The sequence below is a fragment of the Scyliorhinus canicula genome, chromosome 3, assembly GCF_902713615.1.
Source record: "Scyliorhinus canicula chromosome 3, sScyCan1.1, whole genome shotgun sequence".
In the NCBI taxonomy this organism is placed as follows: domain Eukaryota; kingdom Metazoa; phylum Chordata; class Chondrichthyes; order Carcharhiniformes; family Scyliorhinidae; genus Scyliorhinus; species Scyliorhinus canicula.
The window spans coordinates 135,035,293-135,048,941 of record NC_052148.1 but is presented as its reverse complement, the minus strand read 5'-3'; the positions used below and the strand labels follow the sequence as shown (position 1 = coordinate 135,048,941).

Genomic DNA, 13,649 nt, shown 5'->3' with positions numbered 1-13,649 from the left:
GGGTTACTGGGTTATGGGGATAGGATGGAGGTGTTGACCTTGGGTAGGGTGCTCTTTCCAAGAGCCGGTGCAGACTCAATGGGGCAAATGGCCTCCTTCTGCACTGTAAATTCTATGATAATCTATGAGGCAATGTGCTGGTAAACCACTTCTGTACTCTCTCCAAAGTATCCACATCCTTCTTATAGTGTGGCGACCAGAAGTGTGTGCCATATTGCAAATGTCATCTAACCAAGGTTCTGTACAGCTCCAGCATGACATGCCAATTTTTATACTCAGTGCCCTGACCAATGAAGGCAAGGATGCCGTTTGCCTTCTTGACTACCTTCTCCACCTGTATTCCCACTTACAGTGATCTATGGACCTGTACATCCAGATCTCTCTGCTTGTCAATACTCCTACGGGTTCTGCCATTTACTGTATAATTCCCACCTGTATTAGACCTTCCAAAATGTGTTACCTCACATTTGTCCAGATTAAAGTCCCATTGCCATTTCTCCTCCCAAGTCTCCAAACGATCTATGTCCTGCTGTATCCTCTAACAATCCTCTTCACTATCCACATCCCCACCAATCTTTGTGTCATCCGCAAACTTATTAATCAGACCAGCTACATTTTCCTCCAAACCATTTATATATACTACGAACAACAAAGGTCCAAGCACTGGTCCCTGCAGTACACCACCAATCACAGCCTTCCATTCAGTAAAGCACCCTTCCACCGCTACCGTCTGTCTTCTATGACCGAGCCAGTTCTGCATCCATCTTGCCAGGTCACCTCTGATCCCTTGTGACTTCACCTTTTGTATCAGTCTGCCATGAGGGATCTTGTCAAAGGCTTTACTGAAGTCCATGAAGATAACATCCACCGCCCTCCCCTCATCATTCATCTTCTTCACTTCCTCAAAAAACTCAATGAAGTTAGAGACATGACCTCCCGTTCACAAAACTATGCTGCTTATCGTTAATAAATCCATTTGTTTCCAACTGGTGAAAAGATAGTGGTGGTCCAAAGAGAATTTGTGGGCCTAAGTACATGGGTCATTAAAATGTCATGAACAGGTACAGAAAAATAATCCAAAAAAATGGATGGAATGTTGCCTTTATATCTAGAGGACTAGAATACATAGGAACAAAGAACATAGGGGAAGGAGTAGGCCATTCTGCCCTTAAAGTCTGCTTCACCATTCAATATGATCATGCCTGATCCTCTATCTCAACCGTGCTCCCCCTCCCCACCCCATAATCCATGACACATAGAAATCTAGAAAGTCGACTTCCGGTGGGCGACCACTCCATGGAGCGAGTGGCCACACATTTGGTGGCTCCCGCTCAAAGTGGATTTTGTTGGTACTTCCCCACCCGTGTGGGATTTTGTTTGAGGGCATAAGAAGTGTGAGTGCCCAAGGAAGGTAATACTCCTCTGGTGAGGCTGGTGTATGGATCAGAAGACGAGAAGTACCACGAGAGCTGGAGCAGGATAGTTTTTGTGGTGTGCCACAGGTGAAGATGGCGGAGGGCAAGGGGGCAGCGCTGCTCGCCCAGTGGTCAATGAAACAGCTGATGGAGATTTTTGAACGGCAAATTCCAACAGCAGAGGAAAGAGGCTTCGGAGGATTTGGCCACGGTTCGACTGTGGGGGTGAGGCCCACTCAGACACGGGGAGAATGTGCAAACTCAACACGGACAGTGACCCAGAGCCGGGATCGAACCTGAGACTTCGGCGCCATGAGGCACCGTGCTGCCCTTCATTGGGTGGATTTGCAAGTGGGGGTTCAGGGGGAGGCCCAACGGACACAGTGGAGGTTAGATGTGGGGCTGTTGGCAGATGAGGGGGTTTGTGAGCGGATGAGGGCTGCCATTCCAGGCTATGTGGAGTTGAACGATATGGGGGAGGTTGCAGCCACCACATTGTGGGAGGCACTCGATTCGGGCACGCAGGGAGAAGGTGGAGAGGGCAATGCTGGTAGATGAGATTCTGAGGGTGGACCAGAGGTACTCGGTGGTGCCAGAGGAGGGATTGTTGAAGAAAGGCAGAGGCTCCAGATGGAGTTTGGGTTAGTGTCTACAGGGAAGGTGGTGGGGCAGTTGGAAGACCAGAGAGGCAGTATATGAGTATGGGGAGAATGCGAGTAGAATGCTGGCCCATCAGTTGAGGAAGCAAGCAGCGGCGAAGGAGATTGGTAGGGTGAGGGATGAGAGGGGTATGGTGGTGATGGATCTGGAGAGGTGAATGGGACATTTGAGGCTTTTTATTGAAGACTCTATGTGTCGGAGCCGCCGGCGAGGAAGGAAGGGACGAGATGGTTCATGGATGGGTTGGGGTTTCGGGGCTTGGGGCCTCATTGGGTTGAGGGAGGTAATGGATGGCATGGGTGTGATGCAGGTAGGGAAGGCTCCGGGGCGGGTTCCCAGTATAATTTTGTAAAAGGTTTGGGGCCACTGTTGGTGTGGACGTATGATGAAGTGAGGGAGAGAGGGAATCTTCCCCCCCACTCTGTCGCAGGCTTCCATCTCCCTGATTTAAAAGAAGAATAAGGACTTGGAGCAATATGGGTTGTACCACTGATATCGCTATTGAATGTTGACGCCAAACTGCTGGCGAAGGTGCCAGCATTGTGGATTGAGGACTGTGTGCCTGGACTGTTAGGGGAGGACCAGAAGTGTTTTGTGAAAGGAATGCAGTTGTCGGCGAATGTGTGGGGGTTACTTAACATGATTATGATACCCTGGGATGGGCAGGAGGTAGACGTAAGGGGCTGGTTTAGCACTGTGGGCTAAACAGCTGGCTTGTAATACAGAACAAGGCCAGCAGCGTGGGTTCAATTCCCGTACCAGCCTCCCCGAACAGGTACCGGAATGTGGTGACTAGAGGCTTTTCACAGTAACTTCATTGAAGCCTACTTGTGACAATAATGAAAATCGCTTATTGTCACAAGTAGGCTTCAAATGAAGTTACTGTGAAATTAGGTTCTCTCATCCCAATCATTGATGTATATTGTGAATAACTGGGACCGAAGCACTGATCCCTGTGGGACCCCACTAATCTGCCACTTCGAAAAAGACTAATTTATTCCTAATCTCTGTTTCCTGTCTGCTAACCAATTCTCACTCTATGTTAATATATTACCCTCAATCCCATGTGCTTTAATTTTGCACACTAACCTCTTATGTGGGACTTTATCAAAAGCTTTCTGAAAATCCAAATAAACCATTCTTCAATGTTACAAGCCCGGTGAGACCACCACACCTAGAGTACTGTTAACAGTTCTGGGCACTTCAGCATCATATAGATTAGATTAGATTTAGATTTGATGTCACGTTACCGATGTACAGTAAAAAGTATTGTTCCGCATATAGTCCACTCTATACATGAAAACATAGGACATACGATAAATGCATGAGGATACATAATGCAAATACATAAACATAGACAGCGCATGAAGTATACAGTATGTGCTATAACTGTATAGAAGTTGTGTAGAAAGATCAGTTCAGTCCATAAAATCAGTTGAGACCCTAAGAGGGTCATTCAGGAGTCGGGTAACAGTGGGGAAGAAGCTGTTTTTGAATTGATTGGTGCGTGTCCTCAAACGTTTTGGCCTTGGAGAATTGTAGTGCTGATTTACTAGAATGAAACCTGAACTGTAAGGGTTAATCTACGAGCAGTGATAAAACACACTAGGATTGTCTTCCCTGGAATTGAGAAGGTTGAGTTTTCAGAACCTAAAGGGGACCAGATAGCATAGATAAAGAAACTATTTCCACCAGTCAAGATTCCAGGACTTGGTTTTAAAAATTAGAACTAGACCTTTCAGGAATGAAATTAGGAAACATTTCTACACACAAAGAATAGTAATATTTGGGACTCTCTTCCACAAATCAAGGTCTAATGTTAATTTTTAAAACCGAGATTTTTGATAAATTGTGTGAACCAAAGGTCCTGAGAAGTATGGGGCATATGAAGTTAAGTCGCAGACCAGCCATGATTTCATTAAAGAAGAATATAAGAATGATGGTACAGATTCGAGAGGCTAAGTAACCTGTTTCTATGTTCCCAAGTGAAAAGAATGAGAGGATTTGTTTATTTAATGAGTTGGTGAGCCGGAAACTGACCACAACTTTTGTTTTCAGATTATATGGTTCCTGTTACAATTATGGTCTCTCTGTTTTATCTCTGTGTTTAAAATGACTAATTACAACAGAAAGTCTCACATGCACAGTCACCTATTAATTTTTTTTCTAATTGTAAATAAAACATATATAAATCCTTGCAAATTGATTCTAATTGTATTGTTTTTACAAATATTTAAATATCATGCATGGTTGAGCAGCTTGCTGTGTCATTTGGCTTTATGCATTATTTAATTTATAAATTATTCTAACAAGTAGTTTTAGTCTACCAAAATCTTTTCCTTTGTCTCAAAGCCACACGAGAATCTGGTGGGTTTCACATGTAATAAAAGACACTAGAGGTTAATTGTGAAACCTGGGCATGCGAGGCCATACACAATGGATAAAGCCACAAATTTCCTTTTATTGTAGACTCGGTTTGTTAATGAAAACCAGCTTTGAGCGACAAACACTGAAATGTTGGGAGAGGGGAGGGCTCAAAGTTTAACAGTCACTTCATTCGTGAAATTAGAAGCAATTTATATTGATCTTTTTTAACAAAACATTCTCTGATCAGAACACAAAAACATGTAATGCCAGGTTTGTAGATCAAAACTGTAGTAGATTTTTTTTAAACTCCAATATTTTCACACTGTATTGCATCACTATATTGTTTTTCATGCTTCTGCTCAAAAACATTTCTGTCAGATACAGCCATATTAAAGATATCTTTTTTTATGTAACCCAGGGCAAAAGTTGGTGAGCTTCTCCCTCATGTAACATCTCCCAAGATACACCTGCAGTATGCAAAGGCAAAGGAAGCTGATGGAAGGTACAGTCTTGTACAATTGGAATATAATTACTGTAGATAACTGGAACATAGAAATAAGAGTACCCCTGTCAGCCTGTTCTGCATTTCAACCATATCATGCCACATCTGTACCTCAACTCTATCTAGTCACCTTTCAACCTTCATCTCTCTATATTCTTGCCGAACAAAAATATGTTGATATGTCTTCAATTCCAATTGACCTAGTCTCCACAGCCTTACTGGAGAGAAAGTTCCAGCTTCCGAATACCGCTTGTGTAAGAAGTGCTGCCTGATTTCACTTCTTTACCGCCGAGATCTAATTTTAAGATTGTTCTGAATTTCCATGCCAGAGGAAATAGTTTCTTTGCATCTGTTCCATCAAATTTCTTTATCATGTTAATCACCGTGATTGTGTGTCCCTCATCCTGCTAAACACTTAAAAAGTCAAAATCAAGTTTATGCAATCTGTCTTGATAATTTAATTGAGTCTTAAAACCACTTATGAACAATTTACGCTGATCCTTAGGAAGGGCTTGCTTGTCGGATGTTCTAGATGGTTAAAGACAACTAAAAGTAGTTTCTGAAGTTAGTCGCTCCCACTGATCAAAGACCAGCTTCAGACAATTTCACTGTGGCAAGCAATGGTAGCTTCTTCTTGTCACCAACTAGGAAAGGATACCACTTTTGGAGATACAAATCATATCGTGAAAACTGCATCCTATGCTTTTGCAGCAGTTTGATCAAATCATTTGAGAGACCCTGGACGACACCACCGGCCATGCAGATCAGAAGTCTTCCATTTTCTCTGACATTTGAACAGGTTCAACTGCATCAAGAAAGGGATGGATTTTGAATGCGGTACTTCATGGTTGCCAAGATCTTTGGAGGATTTGTACTTTCTGAATTCTCCCTCAGTGTATCCGACATCTCGGGATTGAAAAATGTAAACAGGAGCTCATGACTCTGTTTTCTGGCCAGTTTTAAACCAGGATATTGACAGGATGGTCAGGTGTGACACATACTAGACGCATCATTACAAGCAAACAAGAGAACCTATGCAAATATCTGATTTACCTACGGCACAATGGCAGAAAGTAGCTATAGATCTCTTTCACCTATGAGGGAAAGATTATTTAATGATCACAGACTATTTTTCAAACTATCCCGAAATCGCTCTACTGTCGAGCATAACGGCAAGCAGTGCATTCCAAGTCAATGTTTGCAAGACACAGAATTCCTCAAGTCGTCGTGAGTGACAACGGTCCTTGTTTAGCTGTAAAGAGTGGCAACACTTCACAGTCATGTCACGCCGAGTCCGTTGTACCCTCAAGCCAATGGAAAGCCAAAAAAGGTGTCATATTGTTAGGCAATTGTTGAAGAAAGCAATAGACAGCCAATCTGATCCATATCTTGCACGATTGAGTTACAGAGTATCACCATTGTCACATGTAGATAGCCAGTAGAGATACTCATGAGTTGAAGGTTGTGTACCACACTTCCATACTTGGCAAAGATGTAGGATAATTCAGTGGTACTGCAGGAAATGCAAAACATTAACACAAAACAAAAGCAGTTCCATGATAGAGTGTCCAGAACTTTACCACCTCTGATCAGTGATGACATTGTGAGAGTAGAAGATTCAGGCAATTGGTCGAGAAAAGCCATTGTACTTGAAGAAGTAGCACCTCGTTCCTACGATGTACAGACAGAGGATGGGTTGGTTTTAAGAAAAAATCATCGCGCACTTTTGAAAACCAGAGAAGACTTTCACAGCATGATGCATGAATAATCTACATCAGAATCAAAGTCAGCTGCAGTGTTGGATAGTTTAGCAGTTCCTGAGCATGAGAACGTCATGGAGAACATTGGCCGGGATTCTCCGACGCCTCCGCTGGGGGGTGGCATGAATCCCGACGCTGGCTGCCGAATTCTCTGACGCCGTTTTTTTTTTGGCGGGGGTGGGAATCGCACCGCGGCGGTCGGGGGCCGTTAGCAGTCCCCCCCCCCCAGCGATTCTCCGCTTCGCGATGGACCAAGTGGCCACTTGTTTTTGGCCAGTCCCACCGGCGTAAATTACACAAGGTACTTACCGGCGGGACCTGGCTCTGCGGCGGCCTGAAGAGTCCTCGGGGGGGGGGGGGATCTGGTCTTTGGGGGGGGGGGGGGGGGCGCCACGGTGAGCAGCCAGATCAAACTTTGAGAAGATCAACCAGAGTCAGAAGAAAACCCGTCGACTCAGTTTGTAGATTTGGACTATTTATACATACTATGCTTGCTGTGCATGTATGTATAAATATATTTGTGAAACCAGTTTTTAAAATTTTAAAGGAAAAAATTGATACTGTTAGACTCGCAGGCTAATGATATCCCATGTAAAGATACTGATAATATATTAATTTATTCCTTCAATGGAAAGGGGATGTGGTAATATCATGGTTGTGTTGTAATTCACTGACTGACCATTAGGAGTCTCATTAGTATATAAGTGAATGTTAGAGTCAGGTGACTTCAGACTGGCTGGAAGTGAGCGGTTGCATGTTAATACTGTTAGTTACGTGTTGTTTTGTATATAGTTGACCCACAGTTAATGTTAATAAATCATTTATAGCTTTAGCTACAAGTGTTCTTTTAATATAAATCAGGCCACCCACCAAGAACATTACAAAAAGAACCCAACAGATCGCCTTTAACAAAAGCTGCTGCCCTTCATAACATCATTCATCGCATCAATAACGGAAGCTTTACCTCACGTCACACCTAATCTTGTCCAAATGCATGTAGATACTGAAACACCAAATCAAAGAAATAACAATTTATGATAACCTCCTAAAGATGTTATTCAATGAAAACTAGCACTGCCCCTTGTGGTGGACATTAGTGTGACATTGGGACATTTAAATTGCATGCCAATGGTTGATTTTGAATGTTTGAGGTTCACTCCGACATTATAATTGAGAGCCATTTCCCCGCAGGTTCTGATCCACAGCTTTCTGCATGATTCTCCGAGCCCGCCCCAATCTTGCTCACGCCAGCAGACTCTACAAAATCCAGCCCCAATAGTAAGCCTTGGAGGTCAGCTAAGAACTCATAGGAACAAAGGAATTAGGAGCAGAAGTAGGCAATTCAGCCCTTTGAGCCTGCTCTGCCATTCAATCAGGTCATGACTGATCTCTTCCTGGTCTCAAATCCACCTCCCCACCTGTTGCCCATATCCCTTTAACCTGTTTTTTAATCAAAAATATATCTCTTTCTTGAAAACATTTAATGACTCAGATTCCACTGCACTGTGGGGGGTGGGGGGGGGGGGGGGGGGGGGGGGAGGGGGTAGGTTCCACAAATTCACCACCCTCTGTGGGAAGTAGTTCCTTCTCATCTCCGTTCTAAATTTACCACCTCTCAACCTATATTCGTGACCTTTTTCTAGATTTCCCCACAAAGGAAATGTTTACATATTTCATTTAGTATTTTATGCACCTCGATCAGATCCCCTCTCATCCTTATAAACTCCAGCGGGTATAAGCCCAAACTGTTTAATCTCTCCTCATACCATCAACCCTTTAATCCCCGGAATCAATCTGGTAAACCTCCTCCGAACTGTCTCCAATGCACCACATATTTCATCAAATAAGGAGGCCAAAACTGGACACAATACTCCAGATGTGGTCTCACCAACAACCTATACAATTGCAACAACACTTCTCTACTCTTAAAGTCCAGGCCTTTTGCAATAAACGCTAATGTTCCATAACTCATAATGAGATCACCTGGGGAAATAGGTGTCTAGCCATTTGGTCCTGTTGAAACAGTTGTCCGGAAGACCTCATAATGACATCTTGAGCTCCAAGACTTATGGATGGAATCAGCTCAGCCGGGGTCTGTTAGACGGCTTGAAGGGAGGCTAGCTTTAATTGTTTCACATCTTTGAGGTTAGAATAAGTTATTCTTTGTTTGTTTTTGTGTTTCAATATCTGTATGTTTATTTGAGACGATTAAGAGGTGTGAAGCTTTTAATTTTAGTACTACGAATGGCTGTGTCTGTTATTGTATGAGCAGCAGTTGTTTTCAATGGAGATTTTCTTTGAGTGTTTATTCATCCGTGAGCATTATCAAACACTTGTCACTGTTATTATATGGCTTATTGGTTCTATAAATTGTGCAGATAGATGGGCATGGAAGATGGAGTTTGGAGCAAGCATGGGGGTAGGGGTATGTATGGCATGGAGGGAGCTTGGGACATGGGTGGGTGCAGCTGAAGGGGTGAGGGCTACAAGGCCTAACAGCCTTTAATACAACTGGGCCAAAGTCCCTGAGAACTGGGCCTTCTAACTTGCATACCTTAGCACTCGCCCACCTATGAACTGTCTCCAGAGGCAGTTGGCCCAACTCCATCAAGCCCACATCTCCCGGGAACAGAGGGCCTTTTTAAAGGAAATAAATGTGCCAAGTTGGAAAGTTTCCCAATTCGACCTTCCTGCCTCCATGAAAATGCAACCCAGGTCGTCAGTACTACAGCAAGAATGTTGTCGGAACCCATAGCTTTCACTGTATCCAGTGTACTCGGGCATTTATTGATATCTTGGGGTGTGACTTAATTTGGCTAGAATTAATAATTAAGTATTTTAACAGCCAGTCTTCATTTTTTGATCTGGTTGCAAGGCTAATGTGTCTTGTTTTGGGGAATTTATTATTAAACTGCTTTACTTTGTGGCTCAATTCTAGATATAAGGAAGCTGCAATGGCTTATGAAAATGCCAAAGACTGGGACAATATGATTCGAATTCAGCTGGATCATCTCAGTAATCCAGAAGAAGCTGTTCGTATCATTAGAGAAACCCAATCAATCGATGGAGCCAAAATGGTAGCCAGGTACACAGGCTGGTTTAATCAATTATAATTAGTTTGCAAATTTTCTGGAATTATTGTATCCTAATAGATTTCTATTCAATGAAACAAATTTAGTCATGCACATCACAACTAAGTGTGACCTTGTCTCCTTGCCTCAGTCAAAAATATCTGGCCTCAGGGTCATAGATTCAAGTTTTAATGCAGAACTTGAGCATGAAGTTTCAACACTTTAGTGTTGTACTGAGGAATTTGTGCATTATCCGAGGTGGCATCATTTATATCTGAGTTTAAACAAGGCCCTGTCCATCAGTGCAGTTGGATGTAAAAGATTTTATAGCAATATTCAGGTTTTCCATCTCCTGGTCAACATTTTGTTCTCTGCCAATACCATCAAAACAGATGAACTAGGCATTGTTGTTTATGTTGTATTCAAATTAACTGTCAGTCACATTTACCTTCAAAACCAGTGCCAACACTTGAAAAGTACGGTAATTAATTTGGCACATCCAGAGACTGTGAAATAAGCACATTCATTTTCATTTTCAAATTAGCTATAACTGCATATGTTGACCATATGCTGTACTGTAATGAAAACTTTAAAACACTGACTCTGTGAACAAAACTTGGACTTCCTTAAGATAAGACTGTGTAATTTATAAATTAGGTCTAATATTAATGATGTGCTCGTTCTTGTACAGAGGATATTTTTCTTCCTTTTTAGGTTCTTCTTGCATCTCGGTGACTATGGCTCTGCCATCCAGTTCCTGGTGATGTCTAAATGTAATGATGAAGCCTTTCAGCTCGCACAGCAACATAATCAAATGGAAGTCTATGCTGACATTATTGGTAAGCCCATATTTAGGAGAGGAGCTAGGTTAAAAATAAGCATATACAGCACAAATACAAATTTAGGATTTGCATTTCCAATATCTTCCCAGGTAACTTGTTTTTTTGGTCAAGAAAGTAAGAGACAATATTGAATCAGAATTGCATCAAATAAAGCAAACAAAAAGCAGAAATGGCATTTTGTTCTTTATGGTTGCATAAACTTTTATTTCAAAATAATGAAAGGATGTAAATAAGAGTACAAGTAAATTTAATATTAATTGTATTTTAGGCACACGTTTAAAGTCCATTATCCAATGAAGCAAAATAATATTTCCACTGCAGCAATAAAGTTTCCTTTTCCCTCAGGCCATTTTTCATTTTGTCTGCAGCTCTTGGCCTCCTTTTTTCTTTTCATCTTTCTCCCAATTTCCTCACCCTATGCCAGCAGGACCAGGTGCTCACTGATAGCTCACCCTCACCTGAGGTTCACACACAAATTTTCAGCAAGGGCTGTTGGATTGCTAGATAGTGATTAGGAGCAGAAATCCTGACAAAGTTCCAATTTTCTTCTCCATAGTATTGGACTCTGATGCTTCAACTTGGCTCATTCAACACTGACCGAAGATGGAATCTGTGACTAATCTGAAATGCATGACTCAGCTATTCACCCCATATCTGCCAACTCAAGTGTTTTCCATTTCCTCAAAGTTTTTTAAAAATTAAAAGTACCTCCTTTCTCTCCCATAATGTGGCAAAATATTGCTAATTTAGATTAGATACCAGTTCGTAAATTTACATATGCTTCTCTGCAGGGTCAGATGCTAATAATGAAGATTATCAGAGTATTGCATTATACTTTGAAGGTGAAAAGAAACATTTCCTGGCTGGAAAATTCTTCATGCTTTGTGGCCAGTACACACGAGTAAGTTCTTGAAACTGTATTTAGCTTTCCCTTCCTAGGTCAATTTATTTGTGATAAGTGCAACAAGTATAGAGAGATAAGTTGATAAGTTTGTTTTCATTATAAATGTGTTATTTCAGAGAATGCCTGAGATTTAGGCCCGCAATTGTTGGATTGCTGCTCCGTACAAACTTTTCCTTGCCTTTTCTTGCAGCATTGCATCCAGGACCTGACTCCTGACATTGACCTCCACAGCAGTCTACTCCCACTCTCTTGTTACCTTGGCCCATGCCTTTCATCCCCCGGGTGGGTCGAACCTCGGAATATCCCAGAAGATGCACTGGGAAATCCCCAGAAGTCCCCATGCAATGATTGGGTGGGAATTACCTGGGAAGTTTTAACTTTTGGTGGGCAATTATCTTGCACCTGGAACCATTCAAAACTCCAATTTGAATCGGAGGCTTTGGGTACTTCCAGCTCACTTAGAACATAGAACATACAGTGTAGAAGGAGGCCATTGGGCCCATCGAGTCTGCACCGAGCCACTTAAACCCTCACTTCCACCCTATCCCCGTAATCCAATAATCCCTCCTAACCTTTTTTTGGTCACTAAGGGCAATTCATCACCCACCTAACCTGCACGTCTTTGGACTGTGGGAGGAAAGCCACGCAGACAACCCCCACGCAGACATACCACGTAGTGGTAGCAGAATTGTTACCCAGGAAAAGTTATTAAAAGTGCTTGTAACTCCTTGGTAACTATGGTACTGACACACCCTGCTCCCCTTCGACCCCCTGACCATCCCCCAACTACTCTCCCAACTAGCCCCCACTCTAACTGCCCTCCTGACCATCGCGTTGGGGCTCACAATGTGGTTCACTTACACTTGCTAGAAACTATATATATATTCAGAAGCAAGGACCCGTCCTCTGCAGATAAAAGGAACATGTCCAGTCAATGTACCTTTTTCGTCTTAAAAGCATAGAGGACAATAATTCCCTTGTGCATTCTCCATGGCAATGCCTCAACCAGTTAAAGTCAACTTGGCACCAGTCAACACCCTTTTCTCATGCTGTATAAATGGTTGCTTCCTTTGAAATTTGGCATTCATGCATCTGTCCTGACAAGTGCAAGACAAAAAGCTTTGACAGCATGTCACTTTTTTCAGCAATATTCAGAATTACATCATTTGAAATTAATGCTATTCTAGCTATTATTGTAATGGACAAGTTGTGTTTGCCTGAACAGACCACTGGTTGTGGAAACTGTACAGTGTTAAGGGTAGGCAGAAGATACAAAAGTCTGAGAACACTTACTAACAGATTCAAAAACAGCTTCTTTCCCTGCTGTTACCCTGCTCCTGAATGAGCCTCTTATGGACTGAACTGATCTCTCCACGCATCTTCTCTACTGTGTAGCACTACACTCCATATGCTTCACCTGATGTCTCTGAATTTACGTTGTGTATTTATTGCGTATCCTATATTTTTCATGTATGGAACTATCTGCCCGGACTGTATGCAGAACAATATTTTTCACTGTACCTCGGTACATGTCTAAATCTAAATCTAAATCTTTTCACCCTCTGATCCATTTCCCTGCCACAGATACTGCTGCCATCCCTAGCTGTTTTCGCCTTTGTGTGTGGGGGCAGGTCATGTACTCCTCTGCCAACCTATGAGAGTGCATCAATACTACAGCAAAGCCAGCAACTAAACACAAAAGACTCTAGAAACATTTAGAGCAATTCCAATTTGCAGAGGGCCCGTCTTATAGCCTCACACCAGATCTTTGAAGGACTTGGATTGCTCATTTGGAACTGGCAGCATATTGGCCAGTTAGCTGTATGACATCAGGATAGAGTAGTTTCCAAGCCTTCCTACATAAAGAGTGAACATACTACATACTTCTTTCTCATGCTGCTAACGCTTGGCAGGTCATTCAAAGTGGAAGGCAGTGCATCCCGGCGTCAGTTGGGTGGTGTGTGACCGAATTTCTATCCCTTTTTAACCAAATATTTAATCGCCTTTATTGGCTCAGTGTCAGATTTTGTTTGATAACGCTCCCATGAAGAGCCTCGAGATGTTTAACCATGTTAAAAGCACTTTATAAATGCAGATTTTCTTGATCCAAGCACTGATATTTATTTTA

The 13,649-nt window shown here is 42.4% G+C and overlaps 1 protein-coding gene across 3 annotated transcripts in view; it reads left to right on the top strand.

The window, feature by feature from the left end:
• The window catches only part of wdr19 (WD repeat domain 19), a 215,643-nt gene that overhangs the window by 171,014 nt on the left and 30,980 nt on the right, over positions 1-13,649 (top strand). For all 3 annotated transcript variants that reach the window (XM_038791401.1, XM_038791400.1, XM_038791402.1), the window contains exons 24-27: positions 4,861-4,944; positions 9,643-9,789; positions 10,490-10,614; positions 11,409-11,518. In XM_038791401.1, the coding sequence (XP_038647329.1) occupies positions 4,861-4,944; positions 9,643-9,789; positions 10,490-10,614; positions 11,409-11,518 (466 nt within the window). The remainder of the gene's footprint in view (positions 1-4,860; positions 4,945-9,642; positions 9,790-10,489; positions 10,615-11,408; positions 11,519-13,649) is intronic.